The sequence below is a fragment of the Lagenorhynchus albirostris genome, chromosome 19 (genome assembly GCF_949774975.1).
Source record: "Lagenorhynchus albirostris chromosome 19, mLagAlb1.1, whole genome shotgun sequence".
In the NCBI taxonomy this organism is placed as follows: Eukaryota; Metazoa; Chordata; class Mammalia; order Artiodactyla; family Delphinidae; genus Lagenorhynchus; species Lagenorhynchus albirostris.
Genome location: NC_083113.1, coordinates 4,801,552 through 4,820,706, shown reverse-complemented (window position 1 = coordinate 4,820,706; position 19,155 = coordinate 4,801,552). Strand labels below are relative to the sequence as shown.

The following is a 19,155-nucleotide window of genomic DNA, read 5'->3' as shown; positions in this document are numbered from 1 at the left end:
CCAATATTATTTCCAGACCCAGAAATCCAATGGGGCAAGTGTCTCTGGGGAGCATAGTGATTTAATAAATTATGGGATAAAAGAAAAAATATGTACAGGCAGTGGGGTGCAGGGAAACCTCAGATCCTCGAAGGTTGATGATTCAGTTTCTGGAGTAAAATACGGGCAGGATCCTGCCTGGCCTGCCCTCGCGCCTTGGGTGGCCACAATTCTGGACCCTTGTTACTTCCTTTCTTCCTCAGAAATCAGCTTGTTTCCTTGAGACCCTGCAGCCTCTTCCTCCCTCAAAAAGCAACAAGGAAATCCTAGATCCTATCCCTCTCCTTCTTCAAGGAACTGGAAATCCAGGATCTGGGCTCCCACCTGACCTCTCTCCCCCTCCGGAAAGCAGGAATTTAGGCTGCCAGCCCCCTCTTCCTGCAGGGCCCAGGGGTGTGGGACCCCAGCCCTCTGCTGTCCCAGGGGTCCAGGCATCTGGGGTGAAGTAGGGATGCAGAATTTGAGTCTAGATGGGCTGGGGTCTCAGCCCTCCCGCAGCTTAGGCCTCTGTAGGAGCTACATTCTCGAAAAGCAGGTTCTCATAGGTGGGCCCCTTCTCAGCGGGCACTGGGGATGACTGTTGCAGAAACCTAAGGATGCACTGGTGCAGGAACACATACTGGGCCTGGGGACAGAGCATGGGCAGGTGAGGGTGCGCTACTGAGCCTCGGCCTGCTTTCCTCTGGGGCCCCACCCCACCCCACCCACCCGGTGCCCGAGGATCCCCATCACCTCAGTCTGCACCATATGTGGCCGGCTTTCTCACATCTCCATCATGTAGCTGAAGGGCCCCACGAGACCCTCACTCTCCAACTGCCGCAGCAGGACATCCAGGGCAATGAGGGTGCCCGAGCGGCCCACGCCAGCGCTAGGCGGGGACAAGAAGGGTCAGACCACGGGAGGGGGAGTCTCAGCTGACTGCAGGGATCTGTGTTCGGAGCACCCAGGGGTCAGGGTATTCAGTGAGACTATTCTGGAGGCTACAGTGTTAAGTGGGGGTTACTTCATTAAGTAGGAAGTAATAACAAATGACTATGCTCTGTGTTCTATCTACCTGCTAGGCCCTGTTCCAGGTGCCTTACGTGCTTTTTTCACTCCTCCCACTCCTAAGAGGTAGGAACCATTAGTTGAGCGTGCCCATTTTACATACGGGGCAATGGAGGCTGAGTGAGGTGAAGTCGATTGTCCCAGGCCACTCAGCTAGTAAGTGACAGAGCTAGGGTTCATACACAGGAAGATGAGCTCCCAAGCTTGTCATTTAAAAAAAAATTTTAGGGCTCCCCTGGTGACGCAGTGGTTGAGAGTCCTCCTACCGATGCAGGGGACATGGGTTCGTGTCCCGGTCCAGGAAGATCCCACATGCCGCGGAGCGGCTGGGCCCATGAGCCATGGCCGCTGAGCCTGCGCGGCCGAAGGCTGTGCTCTGCAGCGGAAAAGGCCACGGCAGTGAGAGGCCTGCGTATCGCAAAAAAAAAAAAAAAAAAAAAAAAAAATTTTTAAACATGAAAATGACCGTTTTATTTTATTTTTCATTAAAAAAATTTTTTTTTTGGTTGCGCTGTGAAGCTTGTGGGATCTGGGCCCTCGAGAGTGAAAGTGCTGTGTCCTAGCCACTGGACCACCAGGGAAGCCCCCAAGGAGCTGTTTTAAATGTTTCTTAAAACCTTTGGCTGCCTCTCCCTCCTGCTCTTCACCCCTCTTCCCTCCTTCTCCCCATGCATGCCTCCTCCTTTACCTCTTTTTCTTTCTTTCCCATCTCTTCACCTTTATCATCATTCTTGACCTGCATCACCGCCCCTTCACCTTCTGCCCTCCCCATCTCCTCCACCTCCTCTAGAAGTTCCTAAGGACCCAGAGAACCCTGGTTTCTGAGCCCCAAGGGGGCGGTTTCCTCACAGACAGAGGGCTCTGGTTGGTCCTCACGGGCAGTGTACAATGGGGGGGCCTCCCCCCACGGTCTGGTCCAGCCACTGCCAGAGCATCTTCCAGAAGGCCAGCAAGGGGTCTGGAGAGTGGGGGACGCCATGGTCTGGCCAGGTCACATAGTGGAACTGACGCACAGATAAAGTCTTCTGCTCTTGCATCTAGATGGAGGGGAGTTGGGGGGAGCTCAGGACCCAGGGGCTGGTTTCTGACCGGTGGGGACATCCCTGGGGCACATTGTGGTCCCTTGCGGGAGTGGCAGAAGCTTAGACTTCATGGGGAGCTCTGGGGAGGGGACTGCCTGGAATATCACGGGGGAGGAACTGAGGGTCAAGGTGGGGCTGAAGGGGTGGGATGGGGGCTTACATGCCAGAGCTTCAGATTTCGTACTGTCCAGTTCTCCATCACCTCCTCACCCACCAGGGTCACATGGGTGCAGGGCTGGGCGTCTAGAGGCCAGTAATGCTCACACTTCACCTGGGGGAAGACTGGGGCGGGTCAGAGTATAGGAGGCCCCACAGCACCTTCCCTGGTGCCCCTCCGCAGGGTGGCTCTTGTATTCAGTGCCGGGGAATCCCCCCTGCTCTGGTGACAAGGCAGGACCCACAGGCAGCCAGGTGTAGATTCATCCCAGCCGGGAGGACTCTTCTTTCACAAGGTCCTTGAGATCAGCTTCACCCTGTAAGTGGACAAATGGGTGGACTGGGGGAGACAGGAAGGTTGGGGCTGTGGTGGAGGGAATCAGTGAGGTCTAAGTCAAGGTCTACCCTGGGATCAGTGTCTGGGGCAGGGTCACGGGCTGGAGCTCAGGGGTCAGCACCCAGGACCCAGGTGTCCTCTCACCTGGGCAGACTCCACACAGTTGGTCAGCACGAGCAGTGTGGGGCTCCGCTGCCCCTACACCAGGCGCCAGAAGTCGCCCACAGTGTGGGGAAGGGGGCCCTGGACTGCAATGAACTCCCGGAGGCTCCAGAGACCCTGGTTGAGGAAAACAGGTAGGTCACATCCCGCCTCATCTGGCCCTCGTCTTCCGAGGCTCATTCAGCTTCCTCCTGGCTCCCAACCGCAGCCTTACCGGGATGCAGCTGGCGTTGATGTACTCAGAGCCTGGCTCCCCAGGGAGGGGCGTCAGGGGCACATGGGACCAGTCATCTAGGGGAAGAGGCCGGCATTAGCGATGCAGGGGGCAGGGTGGGAGACCCGGGATAGAGGTCACGCTGACACGTCACGCTGCACACAGACAAGGGGAGCTGGGAGAGGGTCTGAGGGACCTCGGGCGGGAGGAGCCGGCCTGGGGTTTCTCAGCTCACGGGGGCAAGAGCTTTGTCCCTCAGGGGTAATAAGGGGCAAGGGTCAGGCCTGGGATGTTGACAAAGTCACGGCTGAGAACCAAGTCAGCAGAGGCTCGTGACTCACAGGGCAGCACGTTTCTGTAACGGTTCTTGGCGCTCTTCTCCGGAGCTGAGGCCACCGTCTGGGACTGGCTGTGGTCCTCCAGGGCCGGCTGCTCGGGGCGAAGTGAGGGGAGGGTGCACAGATGCTGGATTTTCTCTGCCCTCCCCCAGGGATACCCGCGTTGCTCCCTCCGCCTTCCTAAGTGCCACCCCACTCACCCCTTACACCCTGGAATTCTGTAGCACCTACAGAAATAGGACAAGTAGGACTTCCCTGGTGGCGCAGTGGTTAAGAATCTGCCTGCCAATGCAGCGGACACGGATTCGAGCCCTGGTTTGGGAAGATCCCATGTGCCGTGGAGCAACTAAGCCCATGAGCCATAACTAGAAAAGGCCTGCGCACAGCAACGAAGACCGAACGCAGCCAAAAATAAATAAATAAATTTATTTATTTTTAAAAAAAGAAAGAAAGAAATAGGACGAGTGTGTGCACCATCCCCCGGGGGGGCATTTTGGAGGAAGGGCAGGAGGATGGGGACTGGAGAGGTAGGTGAGAGAGGAAGGGTCAGGGGAAAACCAAGGTGTTGCTTTAGGATTAACCCATCCAACCAACACTACAGTAAGAGTTCAGTGAGTCAAGAAGGTGGATAATCATGGCTGAGAATTTCTGTATGAGCCAACCAAGTATGTATCCCTGCTTCTGTTCAATCCCAAAGGGGTGGAAAGGTCTCCGTGGTCACGTGGGGCTCAGCTCGTCTCCCTCTGTTCTCACCCGACCTGGTACTCCTCAGCAAAGCCACAGCCGCTGTCCTCGTGTTTCCTGACGTGGTCGGCAAAGTCTTCAGCCAGGACGTCCCCTGGGAAGCTGTGGGGGAAGAGGGGCACATAACCTCCTTTAACCTTGTGCGCTTGGGATAAAAGAAAAGGATTTTGTGTTTTGTTTCCTTTTTTTTACCTCCCCAGGACTTATTTATCTTATAACTGGAAGTTTGTACCTTTGATCACCTTCACCCATTTCACCCTCTGCCTCTGGTAACCACCAGTCTGTTCTGTGTATCTACGAGTTCGAGGTTTTTTTAATTTTTAAATTTTGGCCACGCCGCACAGTTTGTGGGATCTTAGTTCCCCGACCAGGGATCGAATCCGGGACCCTGGAAGTGAAAGCACTGAATCCTAACCACTGGACCCCCAGGGAATTCTCTCGAGTTTTTTTTTTAGAGTCCACACACAGGAAGTCCCCTGCATACGAAACTTCAAGTTGTGAACTTTCAAAGACGCGAATGTGAGTTCGCATGTCCAATCACATAAGGCGTGAGTGACATTGCAGCTCGCCCTCCGTCTCCTAAGGCTGAGAGGATCCTTCAGCTCTGCCATCTCCCACCTCCTCTCCCTCCTCCAGTCAGTAACTCTTCTTTCCTGTTCACTCAGTGCCAGCCCCTGTATGCCAGCTCTTACACTGCACTACTGTACTTTTCAAGGTACTGTTCTGTAAGATTAAAAATGTTTTATTTTGTGTGTTTGCTTGTTTTTATGTATTATTTGTGTGAAAAGTATCATAAACCTACTACAGTACAGTACTATATAGCCAATTGTGTTAGTTGGGTACCTAGGCTAACTTCGTTGGACTTATGAACACAGTCTTGGAACGGAACTCATTTGTGTGTAAGGGACTTACTGTGTAAGCGTTATCTCATACAGTATTTGTCTTTCTCTGTCTGACTTATCTCACTTAGCATAATACCCTCAAGGTCCATCCATGTTGCCACAAATGGCATTACTTCATTCTTTTTTACGGCTGAATAATATTCCATTCTATATGTATATTACACCTTTAAAAAATTAATTTATTTATTTCGGCTGCGTTGGGTCTTTTGTCGCTGTGAATGGGCTTTCTCTAGCTGCAGTGAGCGGAGGCTACTCTTCATTGCGGTGCGAGGGCTCCTCATTGCAATGGCTTCTCTTGTTGCGGAGCACAGGCTCTAGGCACACGGGCTTCAGTAGTTGTGGCGCACGGGCTTAGTTGCTCCATGGTATGTGGGATCTTCCTGGACCAGGGCTCGAACCCGTGTCCCTTGCATTGGCAGGTGGATTCTTAACCACTGCGCCACCAGGGAAGCCCTATATTACACCTTCTTTATTCAGTCATCCATTGAGAGACACTTAGGTTGTTTCCATATCTTGGCTATTCTGGGTAATGCTGCTATGAAGATGGGAGTGCAGATATCTTTTCAAGTTAGTGATGTTGTTTCTGATTCATCAATTCCATTTGTAAGTACATATCCAAAAGAATTGAAAGCAAGGTCTCAGATATTTGTACACCCATGTTCATAGTAGCATTATACACAGTAGCTAAAAAGAGGAAGCAAACCAAGTGTCCATTGATAGATGAATGGATAAAGAAGATTTGGTCTAACCATACAATGGAATATTATTCTTCCTAAGGAAGGAAAGAAATTCTGACACATACAACATGGATGAACCTGGAGGGCATTATGCTGAGTGAAATGAGCCAGTCACAAGAGGACAAATAAAAGGACAAATACGGGCTTCCCTGGTGGTGCAGTGGTTGAGAGTCCACCTGCCGATGCAGGGGACACGGGTTCGTGCCGCGGTCCGGGAAGATCCCACATGCCGCAGAGTGGCTGGGCCCGTGAGCCATGGCCGCTGAGCCTGCGCGTCCGGAGCCTGTGCTCTGCAACGGGAGAGGCCACAAGAGTAAGAGGCCCGCGTACCGCAAAAACAAACAAACAAACAAAAAGGACAAATACGATTCCACCTATATGAGGCAGTCATCAAATTCATACAACCAGAAAGTAGAAGGGTGGTTTCCAGGGGCTGGGAGATGGGGGAAATGGGGAGTTAGTGTTTGATGTGTACAGAGTTTCAGTTTTGCAGGATGAAGAGAGTTCTACGGGGAATCCCCTGGCGGTCCAGTGGTTAGGACTCCGCGATTTCACTGCTGAGGGTGTGGGTTCAATCTCTGGTCGGGGAACTAAGATCCCACAAGCCACGTGGCGTGACCAAAATAAATAAATAAATAAAGTTTTTTAAAAAAAGAGTTCTATGGATGGATGGTGGTGATGGTTGCACAACAACGTGAATGGACTTCATGCCACTGAACTGCACACTTAAAAATGGTTGAGGTGGTAAATTTGTTATTTGGAGGTTGTTTTTTTTTTTTTTTAACCACCATCAAAATTTGTTTTGACTCAAAAAAAAGGAAAGGGTATTTCTTCTCCCACTTAGGACCACTGCCCTTCTCTGGGCCCCAATTCCCTGTGGCCCTCTCTAGCTGTGGTTCTTCCCTCTCTGCTGTATCTCTCCCCTCTCCTCCTTCCCTTTTGTGTGTAAACATGCTAATCTTACTTCTGTATTAAAAAAAGAATCCTTAGACCTCCTGTGCTTCCAGCTCCCGCTCTTTGTCTCTCTTCCCCTTGTAGTATAGTGTTACATATACAATGTTATATATACAGTCTTGACTCAGTTTTGAGACCCTGGTTGGAGGTTCGTCAGTTTACCTTCTTCTTTTTTGCGTGACTGGTATTTTTGTTTGTTTGTTTTTACAGTTTTGTTTATTTATTTGGCCACGCTGCGTGGCTTGTGGGAGATACCCGACCAGCGATTGAACCCGGGCCTAGCAGTGAAAGCCTGGAATCTTGACCACTGGACCGCCAGGCATTTCCCCAGTTCTCCTTCTTGAGAAGCTGATTAAATCCACACCCTCACCACCTCCCCTTTGGGGATCCATCTGCTAGAATCCCCGCCAGGAACAGGGGACAGGCCCTGTGCATCAGAGTCCACTGAAATGATTCAAACTAAACCCGTTTGCCTTGGATTGCCCACTTCTTGCTGCAGAAACCACAGTAAAGCCTCTTCCTCAGGTGTTCCCCGACCTCCCAGCTGACCCTTGTGCTTCTCTGCATGGCCTTGCTTGGTGTAACGTGTAATCCCTCTCCTGGGATCTGTGATTGTAATGAACTATCTTTCGGTGGTGTCTGTCTCTGGATCCATTGTCCTTATCACACCTAAACAATAAGACGACCTATGAAAACACACCTTCACATTCAAACTTCTCACACTGACCGGTTTTCTCTGCTTCCTTCCCACCTTCACCATGGCCTGGTGTCTCCACCACGACTACAGGGGAACAAGGACTTTTTTCAAAGTCCCCTATCTTATTTGCCTCCTTATCACCAATTCCAAAGGCCACCTCTCAGTGCTCAGCAGCACTTCGCACCTTTGACCGCGCCTTCCTTTCTTCCGGATCCACCCTCTTCCTGAACACCCTCTCCTGGTTTGCACCATCACCGTCTCTCTGACTGCTGCTTCTCCATCTCCTTGGTGGGCCCCTGTCCTCTGCCCATCCTAAAAGGTGGGCATCCCCAGAAGCCCATCCTCAATCCCCCCTTTCTCACTGGACACACACTTCTTATGGGGTTTGTCCATTTCCTTAGCTTCGCTTTCCATCCATTCACCTGTGATTTGTGAATCTCCATTGCCAGTCCCTACTTCTCCCCCTCCCGAGCTTCAGAGCTGTTTTCCCACCTGCCTCCTGGAATCTCCACCTGTGTGTCCTCGAGGGTCATCACTGGGACATCCAAACACGCACGTTGAGGTTGAGGAGGGCAAGATGCTCAGCATACAGGTGGGGCCAGACTTGGAATCCAATGGGTGCAGTGATTTGTTGCAGATGCCATATAATGGACACAGGGTAAGGAGGGGAGAGGTCACAGGGTGAGTGGGGCGGGACGCTGGCCAGGACAGATTCTATGGCGAAGGAGAAACTGGACATCATCATATTTACTCTCCCTCAAGCCCCTGCCTCTGATGGCCACGCCCTCAGTTTATGCCTCTTTCTTTTACACCCAGGCTGTCTCACCTGGTTTCGCAACATCCCTTAACTCCCTGGTCTATCTCTCCTCTATTGATCCCTGGGGATCATTCTGACATAGAGATTTGATGATGATTGACCCAACCTAAAGGGGACTCAGAGTGATGAAGACATCTGCACAAACGTTTTTCTGAACCACGGAACTCTGTATCCAACAGCCCATTCAGCGTTTTCACTCACATGTCTGACAAGCATCCCAAAATCAGTGTGTCCACCACTGAGCTCCTGATACTTTCCCCCAAACCTGCACCCCGCATAGTCATTCTGTCTCAAGTAATGGCCATTCCGGCCTCCCTGGGGCTCAGGCTGAATTCCTGGGGTTCACTCTTGAGCCCTCTCCGAATCCCACACCATACATCCATTCTTCAACCAGGTCTGCTCTTCAAACACTCAAACGGCATCTTGAATCTGATTCCCTCTAACTGTTTGCTGCTCCAAGACATAACCGACATCTGGATTATATACAGACGTCTTCCTTTGCTTCCCTACTTTTGCCTTTGCTTCATAAAAATGTGAGACTGTGTCACAGGTCTATCGAAAACCTCCAAAAACTCCCATCTCAGGATAAAACCAAAGTCCCCACTATCATCTACAAGGCCCAACCTGATCTGATCCCACCTGGTAGCTCTCCGACCTCATTTCCTACCCCACCCCCACCCCCACCCCGCCTCATCCACTCTGCTCAGTCTCAGAGACACACCACGTTCTCCAAACACGCCAAGCCTGTGCCTGCCTCGGGGCCATCGCACTTGCTGATCCCCCTGCCTGGAATGCCTTTTCCCCAGATGGGCACAGGACTCTTGCCCTCACTTGCTTCAGGTCTGTCCTCAAATGACTTCGTCTCAGTCATCTTCTTAGTAAGGCCTCTCCTGGACACTCTATTTAAAATATTCCTCCACCCTTCCTGCCTCCACCTCTTGCTTTATTTGTCTCCAAGTAAGCATCACGTTCTTTATCATCTTGGTTTTGTTTTTTGTGTGTTTGTTTGTTTTGGCCGCGCTGCACGCTTGCAGGATCTTAGTTCCCCGACCAGGGATTGAACCCATGCCCCCTGCAGTGGAAGCGTGGAGTCCTAACAAGTGGACCGCCAGGGAATTCCTAATCATCTTGTTTATTAATGGCTGCTTGTGCTAGAATGTAAGCTCCACAAGGGCAGGAATCTTTGTTTCAGCCAGTTTCCTCGGCACCTAGAACAGTCCCTGACACTTAACAGGGGTTCAGTGAATGTCTTTTTGGATAAATGAATGGAAGTCCCAGAACTGAGACTGAAAGAGATTCCACAGCCATCGGCCCAGGCTGCTTAGGGAGTGGGCAGCGGTGAAGGCATTGCGATCCCTGCCGCAGTGGGGATCTGAGGCTGGTGTGGGTGGGTTCCTTGGCCCTGCCCTCTGACCTATACAGTGACCAGCTGGATTTGACCTGACAGTGAGCCTTTTGAATGCTCCCCAAACCCACTCACCTGAACACCAGACCCCCGGGTGCTGGTTTCTTCTCACTCTTCTTATGCCTGGGAAAAGGACATGGGGAGTGAGGCCAGAACCACGGATCCCCATCTTTCCCCAGGCCCCCTCCCGCCTGGCGCCCGATAAGCCCTGCGCCAAGTCTCACCTCCTCTTCAGGAAGAAAACCAGCAGGCCCACCAGGATGAGAAACAGAAGGGGACTGACTATGGCTCCCACGATGGCCCCTGGGGGAAGGAGGCGTGGTGGGCTGTGAGAGCCTAGGTCTGCTCTCCTGCTGTCCCACCTCCCCTACCTCTGTCCTCACCCAGACTGTGATCAGAGGGTCTAGAGGGTAGATTCGAGGGCAGAGAAGGGAAAGGAGAAAGCTTCTGGTTAGAGCCCTACCTCCCACCCAACCTCTCCCCCTTAGGTCCTCACTTCCCGAGGAGCCTGATCCAAAGGCATCACTTTCTCAAGTGACCTGGTTGTTAGAGAGTGACTCTCCCCCAAGTTGGCCTAGACTAGTCGTTCTCAGAGAGGGCGATTTTGCCCTCCAGGTGACATCGGGCAATGTCTGGAGACACTTCTGGTTATTACAGCTGCGATGGTGGTGCCACTGGCATCTAGTGGCTGGAGGCCGGGGATGCTGCTTACAGCATCTGACAATGCCCAGGGCAGCCTCCCCTCCCCATCAGAAAGAGCGATCCAGTCCAGGATCCAAGAGGCCCTGTCTTCTCAGAGACCCTTCTTGCTAAACCAGAGAATCCTGGACACTGGGACCCACTGAGCCCAATTTGGAAGAGCATCCATTTATCAGTACACCGAACTCCAGTGTCTCCAGATCAGAGACCCCATCTCATAAGAGGCTTTCATTCCTAGGAAATGGTTGACAGGGCCCAGGGAGGCCCATGACCACGGTCAATGGTACGTGATCAAAGATCTCCTGAGTGTGAGGTTCAAACTTCTTCAAATACCCCACTGGTGGGTGAAAAATGGTGCGGCAGCGTTGGAAAAAAATTTGGCAGTTCTTCAAAAGATTAAACACGGACTTACCATATGATCTAACAATTCCACTCCTGGGTATACACCCAAGAAAAATGAAGACATACGTCCACATGGAAACCTGCACACGAATGTTCAGAGCATTACTCGGAATAGCCAAAACGTAGAAATGGCCCAACAGACCCATCAAACAGATGGATAAACAAAATGTGGTCTATCCACACAATGAAATCTTATTTTGGCAATAAAAAGTAATGAAGCACTGATACACACCAGAACAGTGGATGAACCTTAAAAACATTATACTAAGTGAGAGAAGCCAGTCAAAGAGGACCACATACTGTGTGATTGTATTTTTAGGAAAGCTCTAAAAGAGGCACATCTATGGAGACAGAAGCAGATTAGAGATTGCCAATGGCTGGTTGGTGGGGGATTGGGGAAATTAGGGGGTGATGGCTTAAGGAGATGACTCTTCTTTATGGGTTAATGAAAATATTCTAAAATTGATGGTAATAATGGTGGCAAATACTGCAAATATACTAGAAGTCAGTGAGCTGTACACTTTCAATGGGTGAACTGTTGTATGTTATAGGAATTACAACTCAACAGAGCTGTTTAAAAGAAAGCAGGAAATAAAACACAAACAAAAAGGACTCCATGGGTTGGTGAGACTGTCTCACAACAGGGTGTGAAGGGGTCTGGAGAGAATGTCATTGTATCAATAGCTCTCTGTCCCCGTGGGGCTCTGCTCACCTGTGCTCTCGGTGTGGCAGGTCACGGAGGCAGACTGGGCCCTCATTCCATCCCAGACGGTCGTGATGGTGGCTGGGTAGGACTGAGCCGGCCTAAGTCCCGACACCCACACGTCTCTCCCACAAGAGGAGCTGTCCTGGAGTCCCGCTGCCCGCCCACCTCCAACTCAAAGGCCTCATAGCCTCCCAGGGGGCAGGACTAGGTGAGGGTGACTCCGTGGCCCCCCCGAGGTGCTGATACAGGAGGTGATGGTGACGGGGTCCGGGGCTGGGTGGAGGGGACAAGAGGAATCAGTAGGCTCCATCCAGGAGGGCTTTCCAACTCCCCACTCCTCACCAGTCAGGCCAGTTCTCTGAGAAATAGCTTATCCCTTCCTTCCCCTAAATCAAAATACCTCTTCGTCCCTCATTCTCTGTTGTCCCCAAATAGACATGCCCCCTTAAACTACAACTCCCATGAGCACTTGGACTCTCTGTGTCGCTGCAGCTCATGAAGTCATGACCCCATGGCCTGATGGGATTTGGAGTCCACTCACCTTCATTGCTCCCATGTCTGATCTAAGTTACTACCTGGACCTTTACAGGAAAAGTTTGCTGGCCCATGACATAGTTATTTTCACCACAACTTTTAGGTTCACAGCAAAACTGAGTAGAAGGTACAGGGATTTCCCATACACCCTCTGCCCCCATCATGCATAACCTCCCCCACTGTCAACATCCCCAAAATGTACACGTTACCATTGATGAAAACAATGATAATCATCCAAAGTCCATATTCCATTCCTTTTCGTGGCTGAATAATATTCCACTCTATGGATAGATGACAATTTGTTTCTCCATTCACCAGCTGATGGACATTTGGGTTTCCACCTTTTTGGCTGTTAAAAATAATGTTGCTTGACTTGTATGTTTTCAGTTGTATGTTGTATGTACGAAAACATTGTATGTTTTCAGTTCTGTGGGGCCTGCCCCCAGGAGGGGCCAAACTCTCTTTTTACAGACTCCGTGGCTATCCTCTTTCTAGCCCGCTCCAGCTGCCAACCCTGTCCACCCCTCCACCACCAGCTCACAATCCCCTTCAATCTTCCCAGGAGTTTCTCACTGTTTTTGCTGCTCAGTGGACTTCAGTCTCTCTGCTCCACGCTTTCCTCTCCTTGTGTGGTTCAAGAACTGAAGCCGTGTTCATTCACCGTCTTGAAGCAATTCCCTGCCTGCCTGCAGGTGTTTTCCCAACACCTATGGCTTCCTACAGGCAGGACCACAAGCTCTACCAACACCGGGGACTCCAAGGGCAAACAGCCTCTTCCAGCCCTGGCCAAGCTTACACTGTGGTGAGGAGGCAGACTGGGAAGGTAACCGCAGAGTGACATGAAGTGGGCTACAATGGTGAGAGCACCGAGGAAGCATCTGTCCCTTAGTGGGAGGTGACACTGGGGCTGAGTCTTCGTACAAGAGCAGGGTTTGGTCAAGTGAAGAACTGCATTGGGAAGTCATCACAGGCAGAGGGGAGAGCCCATGTCAGGGCTAAGAGGGAGGAGAGGGCTGGGGGTAATCTGGGGGGATTTCTGTGTGGCCAGAGCGCCAGGTGGAAATGGGACTGGAGGGAATGACCTTGAAGTAGGGGTCAGGCCACCCGGTCCCAGCCTAGTCTCAATCTATAGTTAGCCTGCGGGGTTGGTGAACACGTGGAGATTGGGGAGAGGAACATTTTCTGGATAGGGCATGGAAGCTCCGTGCCCTCTCCCCACACCTTGCCCTGTGCCTGTGCTACCATCTGGCTGTTCCTGAGTTACATTCTGTAATAAACCAGTGTTCTAGTAAGCAAAACGTTTTTCTGAGTTCTGTGAGCTGCTCTAGCAAATTAATCCAACCCGAGGAGGGGGGTCTTGGGAACCTCTGATTTATAGCCAGTTGGTCAGAAGCACAGGTTAACAACCTGGGCTTGTCACCGGAATCTGAAGTGGGGGTGGGGGGTAAAAGGTGGCAGTCTTGTAGGACTGAGTCCTTAACCTGTGGGATAGCGTCAGAACTGAGCTGACTTGTAGGACGCCCAGCTGGTGTTGGAGATTGGCTTGTTGGTGAGGGGAGCAAGCCCCACACTGGAACTGAGTGCAGAGTAGTAATTGTTTATCATCATGAAACACAAGGATAAACAAGGTCCTATTGTACAGCACAGAGAACTATATTTGACGGGGTTTTTTTTTGTTTGCTTTTGTTATTTGGCCACATCACAGGGCATGGGGGATCTTGGTTCCCCAATCAGGGATGGAACTCACGCCCCCTGCATTTTAAGTGAGGAGTCTTAACCACTGGACCACCAGGGAAGTCCCTGGAGAACTATATTCAGTATCCTAGGATAAACCATAATGAAAAAGAATATTTAAAAAATAATGTTTGTATATGTATAACTGAATCACTTTGCTGTACAGCAGAAATTAACACATTGTAAATCAACTATACTTCAATTTTAAAAAAATTAAAAGAAAAAAAAACACTGAAAACCACCCAAATGATTGGAAACACCAACATTTAGAGATGAATTATGGGGAATTCTCTTGCAGTCCAGTGGTTAGGACCCTGCACTTTCACTGCCGAGGGCACGGCTTCAATCCCTGGTCGGGGATCCTGCAAGCCACGCGGCGCAGCAAAAAAAAAAAAAAAAGTGAATTATGCTAGTGGTTTCCTTGGGCTGGAGGGGATGGGTGATTTGTAAAAGGCACGGGGTCTCTTCTGGGGGTGATGAAAATGCTCTAAGACTGATTGTGGTGATAGCTGCAAAACTGTGAAAATACTAAAAACCACATGCACACTTTGAGTGGGCAGTTGGTGGTATATGAAGAGTATCTCAATAAAGCTGCGATCATAACGTCGTTTTCAGGAATTGGATATAAATGCCTTCAAACAGAACATGGTCACAGTATAGTGATTACAGACAACAATGCTGTATCATAAATTTCAAAGTTGCTGAAAGACTAGATCTTAATTGGTCCCACCACAAAAAAAAAAAATAGGTGTTATGTGATGCCATAGAGATGTTAGCTAACATTACCAGGGTAATAATCATACTGTGACATATCAATGTATCAAATCAACACCAGTACACCTTAAAGGTACACAATGTTTTATATCAACTATATCTCAATTTAACAAAACAGAATATGGGCTTTAGACAGATGGAGGCTGGAAATATTGCTCCTTTAGCACGTTTCCCTGGGGTGGAAGGTTGTTCTGGGGGGCCCTTTAGGAAGGGAGAGGGTGCTCACTTCATTTACCCACCAGTTAGTCTGTCATGAGTCTCCCACCCTTAACGGCTGACAGAGTGATGAGGACCTTGGCAGTGTAAGAGGTGGTCATGACCACCAAGTGGGTGTGGGGCTGAAGGAAGGCATCCCAGGCCAACGTGGCATCTGAGATTGTGAAGAGCAGGGCACCCCCACCCAGAACACCTGCCTCCTCTGGCCTGAGGCCTTCCTCTATGGTGAGTGGGGATCCTGGCCTGAAGGTGAGGCAGGGACTAGAAACCAACGGTGGGCTCTGGAGGTCCCTAAAAACACATCATGGATAAGTCTCCTCTCTGATATGAGTCCCTAAAAAACCACATCATGGGTGTATAAGTTCCCTCTCTGCTATAAGAGTCCCTAAAAGCATATCATGTTTGTAGAAGTCCTCTCTCTGCTGTAAGAGTCCCTAAAAATCACATCATGAATGTAGATGTTTCCTCTCTGCTATAAGAGTCCCCAAAAGTACATCATGGATGCAGAAGTCTCCTCTCTGCTCTAAGAATCCCTAAAAATCACATCATGGATGTAGAAGTCTCCTCTCTGCTATGAGAGTCCCTAAAAAAAATCACATCATGAATGTAGAAGTCTCCTCTCTGCTGTAAGAGTCCCTAAAAGCACATCATGTCTGTAGAAATTGAGCAGGGTTTGGAGAGCAGCTCTGACTGCTTTCTGTCCTCACATGTAGAACCTGAGGCCCAGAGAGGAGCAGTGGGCTATCAAGGTCACAGCCAGGACGAGGGCCATACCCAGGTTCTTTCTTATTTAGTACTCTATTCCCACCGTGTTGCTACCTACCCCTTCCTCCAAGTCTCTTCTTGAGTTTCCTCATCTCCTCAACCCTCTCCTCTCCTGGTACTGTAAGTGACTGTCGTCAGTTGAACTGTGGCCCCCAAAGAGATATGCCCAAGTCCTAAGCCCCAGCACCTATGGATGTGATGTTAGTTAGGAATAGGGTCTTTGGAAATGTAATTAGGGATCTTGAGATGAGATCGTCCTGGATTTAGGGTGGGCCCTAAATCCAACAATGGGTGTCCTCAGGAGAGGACAGACTCACAGAGGGAGAACACCATGTGAATGTGGCCGGGGCCACCAGGAGCTGGAAGAGGCAGGAAGGACCCTCCCCTAGAGCTTTGGAGGGAGGGCACCCCCACCAACACCATGTTTTTGGACTTTTGGCCTCCAGAACTGTGAGAGATTAAATCTGTTGTTTTAAGTCACCCAGTTTATGGTAATTTGTGACACCAGCCACAGGAAACTAATACATTGACCAAGCTGTCTCCTCCTGGCCTCAAATCTGTAAAATCCTCATCTGTACAATGAGCATAATGAATCCCCACCACCATCAAAGGGCCTGGGGTGGGGGGCGGTTGGTTATTCCATATCCCCTAAGTCCTGGGCACCAGGACTGGTCCACAGGGAGTCTGCTGTGGGTATAGTTAAAAACATTGCGTTGTACATGTGAAAACGTGTTCCAAGGGTAGATCTCACAGCAAGTGTTCAATGCACAACACTGTGAATGTACTTAACGTCACTAAGTCATACACTTAAAAGTGGTTAAAATGGTAAATTTTGTGGGAGGAAAAAAAAAGGAAAACGAACCACTTGCTGTTATTGTGATCACCCCTCCCTTCCCACCCCTCCCCAAATAATGGAGATGTCACCATTGCAACACCCACTTTACTTAGGCAACAGAAAAACAGATCAGGGCCAGAAACAGTTCTGTGTCTCCAGATAGACTGGCACCGGCAGATGGGAGTCTGGGGGACTGGCTCTCACCCCCAAGGGTGTTTCTCTGGCCTCACTGATCTTGGGGGCCCAGGTCCTTGAGGGAGGAGGGGGGTGGACATCTGCCTGCCTCAGCCCCTGGTCAGTTGGACTTGAGCCTGGGGCTCTGGAAGGCCGACAGGGCGATGAGGACCTGGGCAGCATAATAAGTGGCCATGACCACCAGGTGGGCATGGGGCAGGGGATGGACGAAGAGGTTCCAGGCCAGCACGGCATCTGAAAGCGTGAAGAGCAGGGCGCCCCAGCAGGTACTCCCGCCCCTGGCCAAGCCACGCCACAGCATAACGGCCAGGACCAGGGAGTAAGCCGTCAGGGGCAGGACCATGTCAGGCGGGAGGTGCCAAAGCAGGAGGCCATAATATGGGATGGAAGCCAGGAGAAGAGGCAGCAGGAGGCCAGGCTTCAGGGGAGTGAGGCCGAAGGCCCAGAGGTAGAGCAGGTGGGCCACGGCGAAGGCAGCCATGCCTGGAGGAGACAGGGGTGGGTGCGCCTGCTGAGACCCCTGCTTCCCAGCATCACCTCGTTGCCCTCAGAGCCTGAGAAAAAGGGCCTTCCCCAAGCACCAGCTCCCACCCTGGCCACACCACCCCGTCTGCCAGGATTACAACGCTGGCCTCCTTGGTGGTCCTCTTTCCTCCTGCTCTTGGCGCCAGAATGACCTAAAAACGCGCACTGCATCCCATCCTCACCCTGCTCAGAACTGTCCACTGACTGACACCCCATCTTGCTCAGTCCCTAGTCGGCTTCACCCATCAGGCACACCCACCCCAGGGCTTCTGCACTTGCTGCCCCTCTGCCCGGAAGGGCCTTCCCTGGAAGGGCACCGGGCTGGTACCCTGCACCCGCTTCAAGACTTTACCTTCTCGGCGAGGCTGTCCTCGACCAGCGTACCCAGGACTGTGACCTCTGGACACTCCCACAGCCTCAGGTAATGCTGCCCGCGCCCTCATGGAAGGAGAGCTCCTCGGGGCCCAAGGTTTGGGTATGGCCCCCTCACTGTCGTCCATTTCCCAGTGCCTTTACACGCCAACTGGCTCAAGCACTTGGCAGGGGCTCTGTTGGGGAGTCTCCCCCTGCACCCCGGACACCCCCCCCCGGGGTCCAGAAGGGACAACACAACACAGCCCCTCTCACCATGGAGGAAGGCCTCAGGCCAGACGAGGCAGGAGTCCCCCACAGCTGAGCACAGAAGGGCCCCCTGCAGGAGCAAGCTGTAGCTCCCGCCGGGGTACACGGTCCACAGGAACACCACCAGGTAGAGGACGGGCAGGCACTTGATCAGGGCACCGACCCAGGACGGCTGGTTCTCAGGGCTCCAGAGGAGAAAGTAGACGGCACAGGTGAGGAAGAACGGGCTCAGCCACCTGCCCACATGCGGCTGCTTCGGGGGACAAAGGGGCCGCTGAGCCACTGGAACTCAGCCCAGCCCCCAGGCCCTGGGACCAGGCTCCAGAACCCTCCTGGCTTTGGTCTCAGCCAGTTCCCAGCCTTCGGGGGTCAGGCCCCACATGGCCAGGAGTTGGGAGTCAGGGCTTCCATCCCACCCCCACCCAGGGACGCCAGCCATGCTGTCCGGGGTAGGGGGGCAGCTGCACGGGGACCAGGACATCCAACCCCACGGAACCCAGCCCCCCAATTCTTCAGGTCATGTGGGTTCCCAGAAGCCCAGGCCCAGCTCCCACCCCACACTCCGTGGCTCTCACTTGAGCTGAAAAGCGAGGTTTTCCAGGCAGCCCCTCTTCCCGGGTGTCCATGTCAACGTGTGACCCACCCAAAGTGGCCTGCATGTGGGCACCGGTGGCTTTCGGGGTGGAGGGGATGGCGTGTGGTTACACGTTAACCCGAGGAGCGTCCTGTGGACTCTGGGACTGATAACAGGGCCCAGGGAGGTGCTGCCCCCACCCTGGGGATGGCCCTGCCTGGCACCTGCTGATAAGGTGCCCACTGGGACCCAGGGGTCTCTCCTCCTCCACAGCCCCCTGCCCCTGGCTTCGTCTCTTGCCTAGGGAGCCATGGCTGCCAACGCCCCTCCCACTGTGCTGTGCCTGGCAGGTCAGAAGGGAATGGGGTGCGGAATTTCAATGCCCTCCCCTCCATGAGCTGGGGGGAAGGGCAGGGGACCACAGCCCAGGGACAGGTCGGGAGACTCCCTCCTCCCCTCGCTGTTCTCGGCCCTGGCCTTCCCGCAGGAGTGCCCACCACAAACGCCTGCTGAACCAACAGGAAGGAGCTGACCCAGGAGGCCGTGCCAGCCCTCAGCTCCAGGGAAGGCTTCCCGCACATGTCCACCAGCGCACCTGGTATGTTCTTTACCTTTCCGTTGGAAGACATGGACCCGCTGGGCGCCCACCTGTCTGGCTTGGTTGGCTGCCCCCAACTACCACTGCTCCACCACGGGGAAAGGGTTCAGGGGACATGGCTTCTGCAACACGCTGGGCAGGTGAGGGGGTGCTGGGAAGGGGGCTGGTTAGAAGCCCACTCACCACACCTCCCAGAGCCTGCGCATGTGGACAGGGGATGGCTCGCTGGGACCAAGACCCACGTGAGGCCGGGTAGTGCTCAGCTCCTCCAGGAAACGCTTAGCAGTCTCAGCAGAAGTTACCCCACAGCAGAGCCTGGAGGTTGAGGACCCTAATTCCATGCTCC

General features: G+C 52.2%; 2 protein-coding genes across 3 annotated transcripts; both read right to left on the bottom strand.

The window, feature by feature from the left end:
• Positions 1-43: 43 nt before the first annotated feature.
• Positions 44-15,279, bottom strand: PTPRH (protein tyrosine phosphatase receptor type H). Its single transcript, XM_060131358.1, is given in 15 exon segments — positions 44-664; positions 772-907; positions 1,963-2,123; positions 2,329-2,439; positions 2,806-2,940; positions 3,038-3,114; positions 3,379-3,466; positions 4,134-4,221; positions 9,707-9,754; positions 9,856-9,934; positions 11,445-11,591; positions 11,594-11,669; positions 11,671-11,711; positions 12,182-12,253; positions 12,546-15,279. Coding segments are annotated over 14 exon segments (1,356 nt in total). The 5' UTR covers positions 12,225-12,253; positions 12,546-15,279; the 3' UTR covers positions 44-538.
• Positions 15,280-16,387: 1,108 nt separating this feature from the next.
• On the bottom strand, positions 16,388-19,121 carry TMEM86B (transmembrane protein 86B). Of its 2 annotated transcripts, none has more exons than XM_060131316.1 (4): positions 18,993-19,121; positions 18,213-18,310; positions 17,644-17,890; positions 16,388-16,974 (listed from the first exon to the last, which is right to left on the bottom strand). In XM_060131316.1, exons 2-4 carry the CDS (start codon positions 18,294-18,296, stop codon positions 16,592-16,594), a joined length of 714 nt encoding a protein of 237 aa, XP_059987299.1. In that variant the 5' UTR covers positions 18,297-18,310; positions 18,993-19,121; the 3' UTR covers positions 16,388-16,591. The 2 variants fall into 2 exon arrangements, with proteins under 2 accessions (XP_059987299.1, XP_059987300.1); XM_060131317.1 differs by having other exon boundaries at positions 17,644-17,887.
• Between the last annotated feature and the right edge of the window lie 34 nt (positions 19,122-19,155).